This window comes from Eurosta solidaginis, chromosome 2 (genome assembly GCF_040869045.1).
Source record: "Eurosta solidaginis isolate ZX-2024a chromosome 2, ASM4086904v1, whole genome shotgun sequence".
NCBI lineage: Eukaryota > Metazoa > Arthropoda > Insecta > Diptera > Tephritidae > Eurosta > Eurosta solidaginis.
Genome location: NC_090320.1, coordinates 74545079 through 74565818, shown reverse-complemented (window position 1 = coordinate 74565818; position 20740 = coordinate 74545079). Strand labels below are relative to the sequence as shown.

The window sequence follows — 20740 nt, the reverse complement described above, 5'->3', positions numbered from 1 at the left end:
CGAGGGGATGTTGATGAGCAATCAATAAACTCATACACTATCGACGGTTTAGACGACAGTGGGCTTACTAGAACGCTATTAGCGATGAGTTTACGAACCAGCAATGAGTTGAGACAATGTCTTGAAAGTTTACGCTCAACGGCAGAAAGAAGCGGACATCGAAACATACTATGTGGGAGTTCATCGGAGTACAGCCCGTTAACAGTCGACACTAAAGAAAAACAGGTGAAATGTTATAATTGTAATGTTTATGGGCATGTGGCAGCGAAATTCCCGCAACCTCAAAAGAAGCAGCGATGTACTAAGTGTTCAAAAGTTGGGCACGACGCAAAAAAGTGTTCAGCAGAATCTAAACATACTGTTGCAAAAATAGATGGAAATGAAAATATACAATGAATGGTTCCGCCAATTGTCGAAGAGGTCGAGTGTGAAGGACGGAAGTACCAAGCCCTTATAGATACTGGTAGTGATCATTCACTTATAAAGAAGTCAGCGGTGTGGTTTAGCGCAAATCGAATGCCAACATATCAACGATTGAAAGGTTTTGGTGGCTCTATAGTTGAGGTTACTTACGTTGTAAATACTAAGATTAAATTTGCAGACAAGGTTATCAGTGCCAAATTGTATGAGGTACCAGATAACATGCTCAATCATGACTTTTTGCTAGGAAGGGATGTGCTATGCGGTCAAGATCGTCGTTTGATAATTGACTCTGGATCAATAGTATTGGAAATTAAAAGCGGAACACAGTTCAATGTAAACAAGAACTTAGTTCAGAAGCAACAGCAGGAAGTACTCAAATTATTAAATGATTTTGACGAATGTTTTGCAGAAGGCATATCTACTCTGGGAAGATCCAAAACTACAATAATGGACATACGTGTTTCTACTGAGAGCCCTATTGTGGGTAAACGGTACCAGGTACCATTTGCAAAACAACATGAACTTTCAAGAATATTAAAAGAACTCTTAGACAATAACATTATTCGACCCAGTTCTTCTCCACACGCCGCGTCTGTAGTGATGGTAGCAAAGGCCAATGGGGAGAACAGGAGGTGCGTAGACTACCGTGCATTAAATACAGTTACTGTAAGGAAACATTTTCCCATGCCAGTGGTTGAGGAGCAATTGGCTAAGTTAAGTGGCGGACAATTTTTTACAACTTTGGATATGACTAGCGGATATTATCAAGTCCCGATTCAAGAAGATTGTAAGAAATTTACAGCGTTTTTGACGCATGAGGGATTGTATGAACATAATGTGATGCCTTTTGGGTTAGTTAATGCACCGATGGTATTTCAAGAAATGGTAGTACGAGTAATGTCGTCATTGAAGCACAGAGACAATGTAATCAGTTATGTGGATGAAGTGATCATAGCCACCCCATCATTCGAGGAAGGAATAATAGTTTTAAGAGAGGTGTTGGAAGCGATTAAGCAAGATGGTCTTACGTTACGACCTTCAAAGTGCCAATTCTTGGCGAACGCTGTTATTTTCTTGGGTCACGAGGTGTCTAAAGCAGGTATAGCTCCGGGAAAAAAGAAGACGATATGTGTTGAAGAGTTTCCTCAGCCGACAACTGTTACCCAGGTAAGGCAATTTCTTGGATTAACAGGATTCTTTCGCAAATTTGTTGAAGGCTACAGTCATATCGCAATTCCACTCACTATGTTGTTAAAGAAGGATGCCGGTTTTGAGTGGGGTTCTTCACAGCAACAAGCTTTTGATCAGTTGAAGGGTGCCATATCAAGCAAGCCAGTGTTGGCGTTGTACGATTCTCATAAGCAGCACGAGGTACACACTGATGCTAGTCATGTGGGCCTTTCTGGGATTTTATTCCAATATGGAGATGAAGGTATAAACCCAGTTTTCTTTTATAGTAGGCAATGTAGTGACCCTGAGTCGAAATTTCCGAGTCACGAGTTGGAAGTATTAGCGATAGTTGAAACGTTAACACGCTTCCGTATGTATCTTTTGGGAAAAACATTCACAGTAGTAACTGATTGCAATGCCACTGTTACAACGAAAGCTACAACACCACTTCTTCCACGTATTGCGAGATGGTGGTTGAGATTACAAGAATTTGATTTCAAAACGATTCATCGACAGGGTCATAAAATGCAGCATGTAGACTGTATGAGCAGATCACCTAGTTTACCACCAAGCGAATGCCAGACGGTTGCAGAGAATATTTTAGCTATCACAACAGAAGGAAGCCTTGATTGGGTGTATACAATGCAAATGCAAGATAAGAAACTTCAGGATATCGTGGAAGCATTGAAATCTAGTTCAGTATCAGCAAAGCAAATTCAACAAGATTATGAGTTACACAAGGGTAGGTTATACCGCAAAGCTGAAGGTGGACGACGTTTGGTAATTCCTCAGGCCGTAAGATGGCGTATCACGAAGACTTGTCATGATGATTCTGGGCATTTTGGTGTTGAGAAGACATTACAACGACTTCAACGAGATTTCTGGTTTCATCGTATGAGGCGTTATGTTAAAGGATACATAGCGGCATGTCCAGAATGTTGCATATATAAGGTACGTGGAGGCAAACCCGAGGGGCAAATGCATCTCACAGAGATAACACCAATACCGTTTCGGTCAATACATATGGATCATTTGGGGCCGTTTCCCAAGAGCAAGAAAGGGAATCAGCATATAATTGTTTTGGTGTGTGCGTTTTCAAAATATACAATTTTGAAGGCGGTGCGAAATTCCAAATCAGCTCCAGTTATTGGCATGCTACAAGAAGTGATGTCGACGTTTGGTCAACCAGTTCAGATAACTACGGATCGTGGTACAGCATACACTTCAAAAGATTTCGAGACGTTCTTACAAACATATGGTATTCGACATATTAAGATTGCAGTACGGACTCCGCGAGGAAATGGTCAAGCCGAACGTGTAAACAAGACCATTTTGCCAGCCATACACACTATGATGAAAACTACAAAAGAATGGGACTCTATATTACCCTCTGTACAATGGAGTCTAAATTCGCAGCTAAATGCAACGACAAAAGTGAGTCCGAATGATGTCATATTTAACTACGACATGCGTGACTATAGTTTGAATAGGCTTATACAGTCAATTCACGACGAGGAAAACCAGGAAACAAATACCAAACGAGGTGACTTATATTTACAAACGAAAGAGCAAATTGAAAAAGAGAGAATAAAGTGGCAGCAGCGATTTAATCAACGCCATCAGCAACCGACACGATATAACAAAGGCGACTTAGTTATGATTACCAATGTATCAACAGCCACAGGGGAATCACACAAGTTAGATGCAAAATACAAAGGCCCATATATGGTTATAAAGGTTTTGGATTATGACCGATATATTGTAGAAGATATTCCCGATGTACCTGTAACTCAAAGACGTTATTGCGGAATTATTTCAAGTGATCAAATGAAGCGTTGGTGCCAGCTTAGTCCAGAACTTGAGACAGAGGACAGCGATGATAGTTCAACCGACGATTAATCGAGGCCGCTTAATTGAAGTCAGGAGAGGCCGAACTGTAAGATACTGTGTCACATGATTTGATAAAATACTGTATCACAGGCTATGAAGTAGACTACAAAATTTGAATTTAGGTTTTGTCATAATCTTTCAGTTAATTGTTTTTTTTTTTCCAATTTTATATTCAAGAGAATTTGCTGATTTCAATAAATAATTTTTATTAAACGTTCGACGTTCATCCTTGACAGGTCTGTCACCATTGGTATTGCTAAATGCCGTCTATTTTCAAAATATGTATACAATTTTCCCCCAACTTTTGTATTGGTTTACGTACCTTATGCACTTTACCTGTCACTGTATCTAGTGCAGAACGTTCCTTCAACGTCCTTTCAAGAATGAAAGCCTTTCATAGATCGTGTTCATCTAAAGAGCGAGTTTTACGACTTGCCACGCTTTGTGTTGCGTCCGTTTTAGTTAAATTTTGATATTATTATAAAAAATTTTGCAGCGAAAAAATTACTTGCTATCCGAACATTCTATATTGAATAATTAAAATTTATAATCATCATTAAATTTATCAGAAATGTATGAAAATGTTACCAATAACTACATTATTTGAAATAATATGTGGCTGTTAAAAGAGAATTTTATTTCTACGTTACAATAAAATAAAACAAATAGTAAATATTCTGTGTTAATTTTATTGTCATCTCTTAGCCAAAAATCATTTAGTTGATGTGGCAAAAATCTTTTTTGATGTAATCCATCAATAATGATTTATGAATGAAACGTCATTAATTCACGTTAATCAAATGTATTAGTGGATTTTTTTATAGGAGGACCGTAAATTTTTTTAATCCCGGGCCCGGATTTTCTCTCTACGGCCCTGGTTCGAAGACGCCAGAGGGAATTGAAGCCAGAGTCTCCGGACCCAGAGCCAAAATATCAGTACCTCTAAAAGCACATACGAGCAGCTTTCAAGCGGAAGTATTCGCCATATGTTGGTGCGCTAAGCTGAACCTTCAGCGCTGATACTCCAATGAAACAATTGCCATACTCAGTCAGACAGTCAGGCCCCACTAAAGGCAATTGTGGCCTTCGAAATAAAGTCAGCACTGGTCCTTGGGTGCACAACGTAGTACTGTTGCACTGGGTCCCAGGCCACAGGGGAGTACAGGGTAATGAGCAGGCGGGCTCTAGTGTTTAGTTTGTTGCGTCCCTCCCACAAATTATCATCCTCCCAGCAGATCCATGCAGCGGGTCTGCGCCATACTCTCCTCCTCCGGGAGCTATCGAACCCAATCCGTGTCCTTCTCCTGACCCAGGTCATGAGAAATGGTTTTGCTGCGTTTGCCGGAAAATATCTTTTTAGGACGGTCATACTCTTGTCAGTGTGTCACGTACAAGGGATAGTTGCATCGGACAGGTTGCTATGGGCTTGATCCCAAAACCCGACGTCCTCGTAACTTTTACAAATCTTTTGTGGCTTCTTGTTGTTCACGCCCTCATTACATTATGAGAAAATACGGCACGTGAGAACACAGCCGTATGAAGCTGAAAAATACAAGCAGGTCCTGAGTGAACTCCACAAACAGGCGTCGGACCTCTATGCCAGGAATTGCCCGGTGAATCCTGTACTCAAAGAAAAAAAACTAGCAGATATTTATATTTATGAGCATAAAGGTTTTGAAAGATGTGTAAATTGTAAGTGAGAGTGCTATAGAAATTTGCTAAATTTGCAAACTTTAACATCAAATAACTCGTAAGCTATAAGTCTGCGCACTTTAAGTTATATATATTTGTGATCGGGAGAACTCCCTCTTTCATTTGATACCAAGTTTAACCCTGAACTCGGGTGGTGCTAAACTAAATCGCTGCCAACCTTTTATCGATAGCAATATATGATTTTTCCGTAATATTTTATTAAACGAACTGCAATTTTTTCCTTTTTGCGACCACCACCACCTTTGCCACACTTTTTGTTCTCCTTTTGGCCACACACGCCATTGTGTTGTGGAAAAAATTTCATTCCATTCTTGCGACTGCGCAGTGGAACGGCGCCGTTAAATCGCATGAATTAACTGTGGTTTTCATGGTAGAACCATACAAGGTGTTAGTTGCGGTGACGATCCTGCAGCTATCATTAAAAGTACGATATATTTCGTTTTTTGTGAGCCGATGGACTATTGTCAAAATCATACTGCGCTGAAAGTTAATGTGTCAATTCGTATGAAACTACTAGTCAGCTGTCACCTTGTATAGTTACGCCATAGTGGTTGCCGTTATTGGGAATTTCCCCACACCATTGGATTATTTCGCGATGCCACCTGCGCGAAATTAACAAAATTTTGTTTCAACCACCCCAGGCTGAACCCTCACTAGGGTAGGCACCTTGTCGTTGGTGTGAGGGCTTAGCCGAACTCCATAGCGCCCGACTATGAGGCGGAGCTGTTTAGGACTGACATCTTCGCCATTTCGCCTCATAGGAGGGCGGCGGGATGGCGGTGACCAAGAACTGCCAACCCCCTAATCCAGGGTGTTATGCGGACCGTGCCTATTGGACGATTTGCAGCCAGGGGATAAATTCGGCTGTATTCGAACGGAGCCTTCCCGATACCGGGCCATCTCGGGAAGTATTTATGGCCTTACCGCAGTAAGGGGCGCTGCTGTGGCGGACGGTTCTTTCCCCGTATATAATACTGGACCGCTGAGCCCGCCTTGTCGGGCAGGTGGTCGTACGACCAAGATGAACAACTCATTACCTGAATGTAATAAGGAGGATGTAAAGAGGGGGACTGAGTCGCAATCCAAGGACGACAAATACGAATTAAGCGATGCGTCGGACTTGGGGAGCGAGAGTAGTGCTGATTCAATGAACTCCGTGTTGGAGAAGCACACAAATGAAAACGGAGTAGAAGAGTGGAGAAGGGTACGGAGCAGAGGAAGTAAAAGAGCTCTCTCGCAGTACCGTGCAGCACTAAGAATTGTACAACGCTTGGGAGCAGTGGTCGACCCAACAGAAGTGGAGACCGAGCGCTTGGAATGGGCCCATGAAGCGGTAGAAGTAGGTCGAAGGCAGAATGAAGAGGCAACGTTCGGCAGAAGGCGACAAGCCTGCTTTCAAGAGGCAGAAAGGACCCAGTCCTAGAGCCGCGAGGCAGGGCAGTCGCATAGACAAGTAAGCCCAAAGCTGTAAGACAGATGGGTTCCAATAGCGAGGTAGCAACTACCTCGAAAGCTGCCAGTCAGAGGGAAGTTCCAACTACGGAAGTAGGAGATAAGCCAAAGGGAGATAACGCTAAGACTCCGGCTTTCTCGGAGGCGCTAAAGAGAGTTAACGCGAAGACTCCGGTGTTCTCAGAGGTTCCAAAGGGAGATAACACTAAGACTCCTGCTTTTCCCGAGAAGATGAGTGATGTGGCAAAGCAGTCACTGACTGTGGCGCTGGTTGATCGTAGCAGTCCGTTCGGACAAATGACTACTGAAAGGTGGAGATCTGTGGAAAGGGAGCTTATTAGCTTAATGCTTAAGATGAGGCGGGAACAACCAAGTAAGCCCCTTCCAACCTTTGATTCGGGGGGATGGTGTCGAAAAAGTCCTGGTCAAAAAATTTTCCTAGGTGAAAATGTTTGAGTTCCCAGGTATCCTTATAGCAATATCGTGTCGAATCATCATCCTTTTTATTTCTCGAACCTTTTCCATAAAAGTCCACATATGCAAGTAAAATCTGTATTTTTATTTTTTTAGTCCGATAGAACTAGTTAAACTCAGACTTTTAAAAATAAGGCCAAAATAAAAGTCCGGATTTAACTTTTATTTCCGGACTTTTATTTTTAAAAGTCCGAGTTTAACTAGTTCTATCGGACTCAAGAAATAAAAATCCGAAAATAATTTGTATCTTGATCCAAATATATTAAAAGTCCAAAATTAATGGTTTTGCAAGGAATTATATTATAAAAGAATAACAGTTTCGGCCCCTGGTATAGCAATAAAACGTAAGCGTTCGATGTCAGCGCCTAAAGGGCTAATTAAACTTCCTTAACCCTAACGCCATAGTCGTAACAATACCCATTTCCATAACCATCTCCAATGTGATCGATTAATGGTGCCTAAACTTAAAAATCGTGAAAATTTCATAAAAATGAAGAAAACGCAAAAAAATTATAAACATATTCCACAAAAAATAAGTCTCTTAGTCATATCGTATCCAAAACAATGAATAAAATCTAAAATCTAAAAGTTATTAAATTCACCAACTCAAATATTTTTAGGTTATGGATATGGCAAGAAACCAAAAACCAATTAGTTGGCTATGGTATGGTTATGGCGTTAGCGTTATGGTATGGCACCATTAATCGATTACATTGATTTCCATAAGGTAGGTTCGATCAGCTGCTTTATCTGGTTATGGCTATAACCCTGCAAAAATCGCGAGTACTCCATGCATGCATGTATGGAGTACTCGCTATGGACCAACAGAGTGCTCCAAAATTAACCACAATTCATAAAAAAAATATGGTTCAATTAATATTGCGATGTCCTAGGACTGGACCATATACTCCAGCTCCGCATTACATCAGAGTAATCCATGCAGTACCCACAGTCCAATAAACATCGTGTAGTGATTACAATCGTTATAAACGAGCAATGATCGGCTAACAATATGTTCGTGTAGAAACATGAGTTGGTACATTGCTGCATTACAGTTGTTGTTGCATTACATTGGAGTATAATGTAAGTACTCCAGTGGGCCACATAATCTAACGATTTTTGCAGGGAAGTCACCATTAATTGGTCTTTAAACGACGGGAAAGTGGAATGTGCTTGGGTCTTAAGGGCCAATTAAACTTCCATCCTAACGCCATAGTCGTAACCATACCCATATATATAACCATCTCCAATGTAATCGATTAATGATGCCTTAACCTCAAAATCGTGAAAATTTCATAAAAATGAAGAAAACGCAAAATTTTACAAACATATATCACAATAAATAAGTCTCTTAGTCATAAGGTATCCAAAACAATGAATAAAATCTACAAAAAGTTATTAAATTCACCAACTCGAATATTTTTAGGTTATGGATATGGCGAGAAAACAAAAACCAATTGGTTGGCTATGGTATGGTTATGACGTTAGCATTATGGTATGGCAACATTAATCGATTACATTGATTTTCATAAGGTAGGTTCGATCAGCTGTTTTAGCTGGTTATGGTTTCATGGTTATAAGTCACTATTAATTGGCCCTTTAACACTTGCTCACTTTGAGAGTTTTTGTTATGTTGTGTGCTGGGAATTATGTTCGCCAAATATTGCCGTCTTTCAGTGAGTTTTACAGCTCCGGCTCACGCTCAATTCTCACGGGAATGCTCTGGATCATTTAGAGACTTGAGAAGCAGATGTCGTGAAATTTTCGCACACGTGAAATGTGATAGGCAGATGTTGCCGCTGTTTTTCATTTAACTCATACGGCGAAAGGCTAAGCAGATATATCTATTTTTGAAAAAGTAGGTGTATTAAAGGCCGCGTTGCCAACCTAAAAAGAAGTAATTAACAAATTATCTGGCTCACAAATTGAACCAGACTTCTATCTGGATTTATCTGGCTCAAATCGTTGTTGTTGCATTTACATGCAAAATTATTTATCTGGCTCAGGATTTTGCCGCCGGATGATAGCTTATGTCATCTTTGAAATTTGTATGCAATCGCTTGGTACCACAAAAATTTCAGAAAATGATAATAAAGGCAGCTCTTATTGACTTGAGTGGCACATTGCACATTGAAGATTCGCCAACACCGAATGCCGTGGAAGGTTTAAGGCGGTAAATAATGTAAAGCATAAACTTTAAAGTAATTTTTAAAAATATTTTTTTTAGACTGCGTGAAAAAAATATTCATATTAAATTCGTAACAAACACCACAAAGGAGTCGAGAAAAACATTGCATAAACGGTTGAGGAAGATTGGGTTCGAATTGGAAGCAAACGAAATTTTTAGTTCACTAACCGCTGCTGCAAACTACGTTAAAAACGAGGGATTAAATCCATTTTTTCTTTTAAGCGAAGATGCCCGCTCTGAGTTTGATTTTGTAGACGATTCTCGAGAACTTGACTCTGTAGTGGTCGGTTTGGCGCCCAGAGAATTTCATTATGAAAATTTAAACAAAGCTTTCAAGTAAATGATTGTTCTATTATACTTTAAAGTTGAATAATGTTTATGTCCATAGTTTGCTTATAGCCAATAAGACCAATCGTCTTGTAGCAATACACCAAGGAAAATACTACAAGAGAAATGATGGTCTAGCGCTAGGCCCAGGAGCTTTTATTAAAGGATTAGAATATGCAGCGTCCACCAGTTCTGTGCTTATCGGAAAACCCAATGAATATTTCTTTCAAAATGCCATCCCCGAAGGAGTATATCCAGAGGAATGTGTAATGATAGGAGATGTAAGTACTAGATTTTTTTTACATAAAAAAGTACTATACTATATAAGAGCCCCAGCGGGTTAGGTGGCTTAGAATATACCCGCGACATGTATGCCTATCGTAAGAGGCGAATAAAATACCAAACTGAATCAATTTAGCTGGGCGGTATGGCCTAGAAGGATACATCTGGTCGTACTACACCGTTCCCGAGATTCTCGGGCTAATGCCTTAATGTTGCTTGTTACCGCAGATCTATATCCGACAAAGGACCATCAACATCGATAAAATTCCACAAAACCTTTCCACAAGACAGAAAAGTGGTGACATAATTTCCGGAGATTATTATAACTACATACGTATATACTAACCTGAATTTTTAATGTGGCCATATAAATCGTTCGTGAGATGGTCGGGCTAGCACCTTAATGGTGCTGTGTTACCGGAGCTTACCGGATCTGTATCCGACAAAGGACCATCACATCGATAGCACTCCCAAAGCTTTCGGGGAGAAACCTTATCGCTACAACAACGTATATACTATTCATTAACCGGAGTCGATTTGTATGGACGAAAGTTAACCGATATCGCGCCATCGATTTTTCGAAAGGATTTGGGCTCAGGAAAAAAGTTCCACTACGCATACCCAAAAAATTAATTTTGGAGCATGCGAAAAAAATGGCGAAAGGGTCAATTTTTCGACCAAAACACCCCAAAACCCCAAAAAATATTTTTTTTTTTTTAAACTGCTATCGCCAACGTTTTTACAACATAATATTTTTTGGATTTTGGGGAGTGTTTTGGGCGAAAAATTGACCCTTTCGCCATTTTTTTTTCGCAGGTTCGAAAATTATTTTTTTGGGTATGCCTAGTGGAACTCTTTTCCTGAGCCCAAATCCTATAGAAAAATCGATGGCGCGATGTCGGTTAATAAATCGACCCAGTCTACTATCCATACTATAAATAATTGGAAAATTTATCAAAATAAGCAATCTGTTTACAAATATCCGATAAGTACTGAACTGCAAATTCCTTAGAACAATCATTTTAAATTTTATGATGAATTTATTAACTATGCAGTGAATGTTGTTGTTGTTGTTGTTGTAGCAGTGCTTCGCCCCATCCAATAGGTGCGACCGATCACAAATTTTCATCAATATCATTCTAACGGGTGTCATGTGGGGGCACATTGCAAGCGGGGCATACATTTTGTATGTCGGGGTTGATTCTGGATAGGTAAGAGTTTAGCCTGTTACAGTATCCAGATCGAAGTTGAGCTAGAGTGACTCGTGTTTTCCTGGGGAGTGTGCGTTCCTTTTCCGCAATTTTTGGGTAGTGTTCTTTGGGTACTGATTCACCGGGCAATTCCCGGCATAAAGGTCCGACGCCTGCTTGTGGAGTTCACTGAAGACCTGCTTGTGTTTGGCTTCATACGGCTGAGTTCTCAGGTGCCGTATTTCCTCATAATGCTTATGGAGATGACTCCTTAAGCCCCTAGGCGGTGTTGGCTCATCAATCAGATACCTGTGGGATGCCCAGGTTTCTGGGTATTGTTGTTGTTGTTGTAGCAATGCTCGCCCCACCTAATAGCCGCGACCGATCACAAATCTAACGGGAGTCCAAGGAAACTTGCCGTTTCAACAGGGGTGGACCATAAGGAAAGGGGTGTTAGAGGCGTTGGTTCCACATTACAATTGAAGAGATGGGGACACATTGCAAGCGGGGCATACATTTTGTATGTCGGGGTTGATTCTGGATAGGTAAGAGTTTAACCTGTTACAGTATCCAGAACGAAGTTGAGCAAGAGTGACACGCGTTTCCCTGCGGAGTACGCGTTCCTCTTCCGCAAGTTTTGGATAATTTTCGGTAAGTACTGGATTCACCGGGCAATTCCCGGCATAAAGGTCCGACGCCTGTTTATGGAGTTCACCAAGGACCTGCTTGTGTTTTTTCACTTCATACGGCTGGGTTCTCAGGTGCCGTATTTCCTCAAAATGCTTACGGAGGTGACTCCTTAAGCTCCTAGGCGGTGCTGGTTCATCAATCAGATGTCTGTTGGGATGCCCAGGTTTCTGGGTATTCAACAGGAACTGTTTGGTCAGCATCTCATTTCTCTCCCTGATGGGGAGTATTCTCGCCTCATTATGCAGATGGTGTTCTGGAAGACAGCCCGTGGCGATTCTGAGAGCAGTATTTTGACAGGCCTGTAATTTCTTCCAGTGGGTGATTTTTAGGCTTGGCGACCATATGGGTGACGCGTAGCACGTAATCGGCTGCCTAATTGCTTTGTATGTAGTCATGAGCGTTTCTTTATCTTTTCCCCAAGTACTGCCAGCGAGGGATTTGAGGATTTTGTTACGGCTCTGAATTCTCGGAACAATTGCGGCTGCGTGCTCACCAAAATGTAGATCCTGATCAAACGTCACACCCAAGATTTTGGGGTGTCGGACAGTCGGTAGCGTAGTGCCATCGACGTGGATGTTCAAAATGGTCGACCCATTTGACCCCATCTAATTTGTTGTTTCTGGGTATTCAAGAGGAACTGTTTGGTTAGCGTCTGATTTCCCTCCCTAATGGGGGAGTATTCGCGCCTCATTATGTAGATGGTGCTCTGGCAGTATTTTGGCAGGCCTGTAGCTTCTTACTGTGAGTAGCTTTAAGGCTTGGCGACCATATAGGGGACGCGTAGCATGCAATCGGCTGGCCAATTGCTTTGTAAGTAGTAATGAGCGTCTATTTATCTTTTCCCAAAGTACTGCCAGCAAGATATTTGAGGATTTTATTACGGCTCTGGATTTTCGGTACAATTGCGGCTGCATGCTCCCCAAAAAGTAGATCCTGATCAAACGTCACACTCAAGATTTTGGGGTGTAGCAGTGCCGTAGTGAGCATTTTGGCGCCCGAGGCAAGCTTGTTATTCCCCCGCCCCCTGTTCAAAATGCAGGACAACAAAACTTGTACTATATAAGAATAAATGGCAAATTTTTTTGAACAAATTATTCATGCATATATATATATTAATACTGTAGTATTCACCATACAATACTGTGTTAAAAAAATGTTCTTCTAACATTTACAAGTGAATGTTTCTCGACTTAATAGAAGCGAATTCGTCAATAATATCGTCGAAATCAATTTTACTGGCTATTTCGTTTTCTATCGATAAAATAGCCAAGTTCGACAATCTTTCTTGGCCCATTGTTGATCTCAAATAATTCTTAACGAGTTTGAGTTTGCTAAAGCCACGTTCACACGTAGCGATTGTTACAGGAATCGTCGAAAAAATTCTCAAAGCAGTTTCAACGTTTGGGTATGATGCTTTTAAACCATAATCTTGAATCATTTGGAGTAGTTCTATAACAGTCGTGGATTCGAGACGATCAGGGATGATTGACAAAGCTGCGTGCTTGAAATCTGAAATTTCCTCAATAAATTCTGCGCCATTGATGTCTTTTTCGTATTTGATTGCCAAATCCATCGCTGCTTTATTCACTTCCGTGCTACTCATATTTTTCAAAGACTTACCAGACAAAAATCCGAAATCATTGGCCACATCCATTATCTTTTTATACCTCCAGTCAATTTCAACTATGAACCTATCAACTGCCTCGTTGATGTCAATGCGAAACTTTTGATTCTCCGGAATTTCGGGTGCGTCGTCTTCTCCTTCATACAATTCCAATTTTTTCTTCCTTGACCGCTTGCTGACATTGCTTGCTAGTAGACTAGTAGCTAATGTAGAAACACGCTTAAAATTTTCTTTGAATTCTGTGTCGCGAAGTTCTTGTAGTGATTTTTTCAAACCCTGAATCAAATGTGCAGCTTTTTCCAAAGTCAAACTTTTCGTTTGCAAAGCTTTCGTAACGCGATCAACCCAACTTAATATCTGATCCCAGACGTCGAGGAAAAGAAGAAACCTTAAATAAATATTTTTGATCAGATTTTCGCCAGATGATTTGGTGTCAGGATTATTTGGATTGGCGATTATATCTTGAAGTACTCCAAGAACTGCCTCAATTTGGGAATTCAATGATTTTACGGCATTAGCTTTTGATGCCCATCGTGTTTCCGAGTGCCCTTTCATTGAAATCTTCAATGTTTTCATGAGGATGGTGCAACGAGTTGTAGAAAGTGAAAAAAATTTGAAGATGCTTTCCACAATTTCGAAAACTGTTTCATTGCTGCATTGACTGAAGCGGAATGAACCCCTGTCAAATTGAGGCTGTGACTCGCACATGGTACATAAATCGCGAGATCATTTCCCTCCTGTATTTGTGCTTGCACACCACAATTTTTACCCGACATATTGGCACCATTATCGTAACCCTGACCTCTCACATTTAGAATTTCGAGCTTATCCTCTTCTAATTTCTTCATTATATCAGATGCCAATCCTTCGCCAGTTTTTTCTTCCGTGCAAATGAAGTCAATGAAACTTTCTTCTATAGAGACTCCCATTTTCAATGTAGACGTAACGAATTATTTCTGTCAACTGTTCGTTATGAGAGGCATCCGGCGTGCAATCAAACAGCAAACCATAATACTTGGATTTTCTTATCCTTGATAAAATCTCGTTCCGAACTTGCTGTCCCAATAAATTGATAAACTCATTTTGAATTTGTGGTGACAAATAGCTAACTGCTCCCTTTTTATGATCTGAGATGAGCTCTTTTAATGTTTTGTCGTACTTGCTGAGCAGTTCTATGATATCCAAAACACTCCACATTCTTGTGTGCCGATTTCCGTCGTCGATCCTCGAAACGCTAAATTGTTTTTGGCACATAACATGATAGCATTTAAAACAGCTCGAAGGATATGACGCCATCGCTCCTTTTCTAGAAGAATTTCTTTTTGCAGTTCATCAATGCATTTTGAGTTTCTCAATCTGGCTTCCAAAGTTTTACATTGGAGAAAAACTTTTCTATGAATTCTCGTGGTCTTCAATACGACCTACGTTTTTCCAATCCGAGAACCCTTTATGACGATTGGCGATTGCAGGTATTTGAGATGACTGACATTCAAATAAGCAGCAGGAAAAGTAGAATATGGCATTTTTTTTTCTCAGAATACATCATCCAATTTCTGTCAACAGTTTCACCGTTGGCCAATTTTTCTGAAACCCCTGAGGAAGAAATCGACGGCCATCCTTTTTGTCGATATTTCTGAAATCGATGTTTTTTCCTTAACCTGGGCCATGCAAAACCAGAGTTATTCTCATGTTATCTGTAATGCACGGCCAGGATGAAGGTTCGTTGAAATTGATGACTTGTTGAAGGACAGGAATAATGTTCGCTTGTTTTGATCCTGAGTTTTCGATGCTCTCAACAGTATCTGAAGGCTGTATTATACTCGAAGTTTCCTCCGATGTTATCAAAACGTCCAGTTCCGAGGTAGTGACAATAGATGCATCGTCCGATGTTTCTATACTAGCAGAATGAGCTAACGTGTCTTCATTTTCAGACTGAGGCTCGTCCAATTTTGAGGTTGATTTTAGGATTACATCATTTGATAATACTGTAATAAAATTTATTTGTCAATGTTTCGGAAGGAAAATGAGTCGGGCAATGCACTATGGTTTAAATGACCATGTTCTGCGGCCAAAAGTCGATTTTTATAGTTCCGAATTTTGGGAAAATTGTATTTTCTCTGAATCTAATATATCTAATATATATTATAAATGGCAAAGTTTGGATGTTTGGATGTTTGTCCAGACGTTTGTCTTTGTGACTCAATCACGCAAGAACGGCTGGACGGATTTGCATGAAATTTGGCATGCATATAGCCAATAGTCTAGAAGGATCTACTAGCTATATTGTTTTCAAAAGGGGCGTGGTCTCCGCCCCTAGCAACAGTTATAATTTAATTATTATATTTTTTTGTTTTTGCGACTGAATCACGCCAGAACGGCTTCACGGATTTTGATGAAATTTGGGACAGAGATAATAGGCTACTGGCGAAATTTTTTTCGAACATGGAAAGGGGGAAGGGGGTTCCACGACCCCTTCGAATAATTACTTTTTAACAATTTTTACACATTATAACTTTACGTATACTTCCTTCACCAATATTACAAACTCAATGGGTGAAATAAGTCGAGGGCTTACAAAGTGAGCAGTGATACACCCCCCTCCCCCCCCCCCCCCCCCTTTATCACCCCCCTGGTGTAAAATCTATAAATTGTTATAACTCAATATAAATTTTCTCCTAAATGAATAGTTTTTGGTATCTGGCACATACAGTTTCTAATTAGCTTCTCCTTATTTGTAATCCCGTAAGGGTCATATCGAGACCCTTCCGGGATCATTTCCGGATGGTTTTCGGGATCGGTCCGGGATCCCGCCGGGGTAATTTCGGGACTATTTCGGGATCATTTTGGGACCCTGCCAGGATCATTTCTGTATAGTTTTGGGGATCCGTCCGTGATCCCGTCGGGGTTATTTTGGGACATTTTCGGGACTATTCCGGAATCATTTCGGGAGTATTTCGCGATCATTCGGGGACCCTTCCGGCATCATTTCTGGATGGTTTTCGGGATCGGTCCGGTATCTCATCGGGGTAATTTGGGGACTTTTTCGGGATCATTTGGGGGCTCTTCCGGCATCATTTCTGGATGGTTTTCGGGGTCCGTCCGGGATCTCGTCGGGGTCATTTGGGGACTTTTTCGGGATCATTTGGGGGGCTCTTCCGGCATCATTTCTGGATGGTTTTCGGGATCCGTCCGGGATCCCGTCGGGGTCATTTCGGGACTTTTTCGCGACTAATACGGGATCATTTGGGAACCCTTTCGGCATCATTTCTGGATGGTTTTCGGGATCCGTCCGGGATCTCGTCGGGGTCATTTGGGGACTTTTTCGGGATCATTTGGGGGCTCTTCCGGCATCATTTCTGGATGGTTTTCGGGATCCGTCCGGGATCTCGTCGGGGTCATTTGGGGACTTTTTCGGGATCATTTGGGGGCTCTTCCGGCATCATTTCTGGATGGTTTTCGGAATCCGTCCGGGATCCCGTCGGGGTCATTTCGGGATTTTTTCGCGACTAATACGGGATCATTTGGGAACTCCTTTCGGCATAATTTCTGGATGGTTTTCGGGATCCGTCCGGGATCCCGTCGTGGTAATTTCGGGAAATTTTCGCGACATACGGGATCATTTGGGAACAATTTCGGCATAATTTCTCGATGGTTTTCGGGATCCGTCCGGGATCCCATCAGGGTAATTTCGGGACTATTAGGGGATCATTTGGGAACCTTTCCGGCATCATTTCTGGATAATTTTCGGGATCCGTCCGGGATGCCGACGAGGTCATTTCGGGACTATTTCGGGATTATTTGGGGTACCTACCGGCATCATTTCTGGATGGTTTTTGGGATCCGTCCGGGATCCCGTCGGGATCATTTCGGGACTTTTTCTCGACTAATACGGGATCATTTGCGGACCCTTTCGGCATCATTTCTGGATAGTTGTCGGGATCCGTTCGGGATCCCGTCACGGTCATTTCGGGACTATTAGGGGATCATTTGAGGACCTTTCCGGCATCATTTCTGGATAGTTTTCGGAATCCTTTCAGGGTCCCATCAGGGTTATTTCGGGACTTTTTCGGCAACATTTAAGATTGGTTTTCAGGATTCGTTCGGCATCCCGTCAGGGTAATTTCTGGACTTTTCCGAGACTATTTCGGGATCATTTTGGGACCCTCCCAAGATCATTTCTGGATGGATTTCGGGATCTGTTCGGGATCCCGTCAGGGTCTTTTCGGAACTATTAGGAGATCATTTGAGGACCTTTCCGGCATCATTTCTGGATAGTTTTCGTGATCCTTTCGGGGTCCCGTTAGGGTAATTTCGGGACTTTTTCGGGATCATTGAAGGATGGCGTTCAGGATTCGTCCGGGAACCCGTCAGGGTAATTTCCGGTATCATTTTGGGACCTTCCCAAGATCATTTCTGGACGGATTTCGGGATCAGTCCGGGATGCCGTCAGGGTCATTTTGGGACTATTAGGTGATCATTTGAGGACCTTACCGGCATCACTTCTGGATGGTTTCCGGTATCCGTTCATGATCCCGTCGGAATCCGGACGGGGTCATTTCGGGACTATTTCGGGATCATTTGGGGTACCTACCGTCATCATTTCTGGATGGTTTTCGGTATCCGTCCGGGATCTCCTCGGGGTCATTTGGGGACCTTTTCGGGATCATTTGAGGGCTCTCCCGGCATCATTTCTGGATGGTTTTCGGGATCCGTCCGGAATCACGTCGGGGTCATTTCGGGACTTTTTCGCGACTAATACGGATCATTTGCGGGCCCTTTCGGCATCATTTCTGGATAGTTGTCGGGATCCGTTCGGGATCCCGTCACGGTAATTTCGGGACTATTAGGGGATCATTTGAGGACCTTTCCGGCATCATTTCTGGATAATTTTCGGGATCGTTTCGGGGTCCCGTCAGGGTCATTTCGGGACTTTTTCGGGATCATTTAAGGATGGCTTTCTGGATTCGTCCGGGAACCCGTAGGGGTAATTTCTTGACTTTTCTGAGACTATTTCGGGATCATTTAGGGACCTTCCCAAGATCATTTCTGGATGGATTTCGGGATTTGTCCGGGATGCAGTCAGGGTAATTTTGGGACTATTAGGTGATCATTTGAAGACCTTTCCGGCATCACTTCTGGATGGTTTTCGGTATCCGTTCAGGATCCCGTCGGGACTTTTTCGGGATAATTTGGGGTCCCTTCCGGCATCATTTCTGGATGGTTTTTGGGATCCGTCCGGCATCCCGTCGGGGTCATTTCGGGACCTTTTCTCGACTAATACGGGATCATTTGCGGGCCCTTTCGGCATCATTTCTGGATAGTTGTTGGGATCCGTTCGGGATCCCGTCACGGTCATTTCGGGACTATTAGGGGATCATTTGAGGACCTTTCCGGCATCATTTCTGGATAGTTTTCGGATTCCTTTCAGGATCCCGCCAGGGTCATTTCGGGACTTTTTCGGGATCATTTAAGGATGGCTTTCAGGATTCGTCCGGGAACCCGTCAGGGTAATTTCTTGACTTTTCTGAGACTATTTCGGGATCATTTTGGGACCTTCCCAAGATCATTTCTGGATGGATTACGGAATCAGTATGGGATGTCGTCAGGGTCATTTTGGTATTAGGTGATCATTTGAGGACCTTTCCGGCATCACTTCTGAATGGTTTTCGGTATCCGTTCAGGATCCCGTCGGAAACATTCCGGGACTTTTTCGGGATCATTTGGGGTCCTTCCCGAGATCATTTCTGGATGGATTTCGGGATCTGTCCGGGATCCAGTCAGGGTCATTTAGGAATGCGTTCGACATCCCGTCAGGGTCATTTTATTTTATTTATTTATTTATTTATTATTACGGTCTTTAAGACCTAGTTTAGGTTAAAATAAGAAATTAAACATAACTACTCATGTCACATTTAGTGACGTACAATATAAAAACAATTTTTCTTTGAACTTACTAATATTTTCACAGTCTTTCAAATCAGAAGGTAACTCATTATACATTTTATACCCTAAATATTCAAGAGACCTTTTGGCGAACTCAGTTCTTATTCTAGGCAGTCTTATATTATTGCAATTTCTTGTTCCATAATTGTGGATTTCATGATTATAATGTATTTTACTACTCAGGTAATTCGGTAACATTCCTAACCTAAGTTGGTGTATAAATTTCAATGTGAAATAACTAACTGACTGTTTAATACTAAGCCAGTTTAATCTATTGAGCATTACAATTTTTGGCGTTCTTGGAGGACATTTTAAAATAAATCGCATTGCCTTGTTTTGCTGTATTTGAAGTTTCTTAATATATATATCATTACTTAATAGCAGAATAGTAGGACAATAAATAAAGTGTGGTTCAATAATTGAACGATATACCAATATTTTATGACTTTGACTGATATGTTTACATGTTCTATACATGAAGCCTATTTTCTGTGCAATTTTCCTTTCCAGATAAGTTACATGCTCTCCAAAATTTAGATTATCATCAATCAAAACTCCTAAATACTTAATTTTGTCTACTCTTTGGATTTCCATGTTTTTTACCTTCAGCGTAATATTATTTAAACTATTGTTACTTATGATATTGGTGTTTTTACAAAATATCATGAACTTAGTTTTTTCGACATTTAATTTCAGTTTTCTAAGGCATAACCATTTGTATAGCGAGTCCAGGTCTTCTTGTACTTTCAGCATGGCACATTCTGCATATTTTTCACTTATGATAAGCAATGCATCATCCGCAAATAGACGTATTTTACAATATTTTAAGCATCTTTTGATATCATTGATATACAATGTAAACAATATTGGCGCCAAGACCGAGCCTTGTGGTAAACCAATGTTAACATCCACCACTGATGAAACCTCCTTTCCAATTATCGTTCTCTGTTTTCTGTCACCCAAATAACTCCGGAACCATTCCAAAGCCTTTCCTCTTATACCAATTTTAAACATAACGTCCAATAGCTCAGATCTATCGACAGTTTCAAAAGCCCGTTTTAAATCCAAGAAGACAGACACCGTAAATTTTTTGTCCGCCATGTCTTCTTTCCAATCTGCAATTACCATATTCAACGCTGTTTCACAAGAATGGCTCTTCCTGAATCCCGATGGTTCTGGGATAATCACATTGTGCTTCTCTAAGTATGCCACAAGTTGATCCTTCACCACTGTCTCCATAATTTTTTCATCTGTAGGTAACGTGTTAATTGGACGTAGTTCCTCAGGTTTCATTGTATTTTTTACTTTTTCAACAGGTATTATTGTTGAAATTTTCCAGTAACTAGGTACAATACCGCTGTTTAAGGATTCGTT

At 41.3% G+C, this 20740-nt stretch overlaps 1 protein-coding gene across 7 annotated transcripts in view; it reads left to right on the top strand.

The window, feature by feature from the left end:
* The first annotated feature begins 8808 nt into the window (after positions 1-8808).
* LOC137239928 (haloacid dehalogenase-like hydrolase domain-containing protein 2) overlaps positions 8809-20740 on the top strand; it is a 218115-nt gene continuing 206183 nt past the window's right edge. For 3 of the 7 annotated variants that reach the window (XR_010949553.1, XR_010949554.1, XM_067765735.1), the window contains exons 1-3: positions 8813-9295; positions 9350-9646; positions 9699-9918. Coding sequence is in view for 5 of the 7 variants with exons in the window: in XM_067765735.1 (XP_067621836.1) it covers positions 9153-9295; positions 9350-9646; positions 9699-9918 (660 nt within the window). In the remaining 2 variants the exon portion in view is untranslated. Of the gene's footprint in view, positions 9296-9349; positions 9647-9698; positions 9919-20740 lie in introns of all 7 variants that reach the window. The other 4 variants (XM_067765732.1, XM_067765734.1, XM_067765733.1 and 1 more) reach the window with 4 other exon arrangements.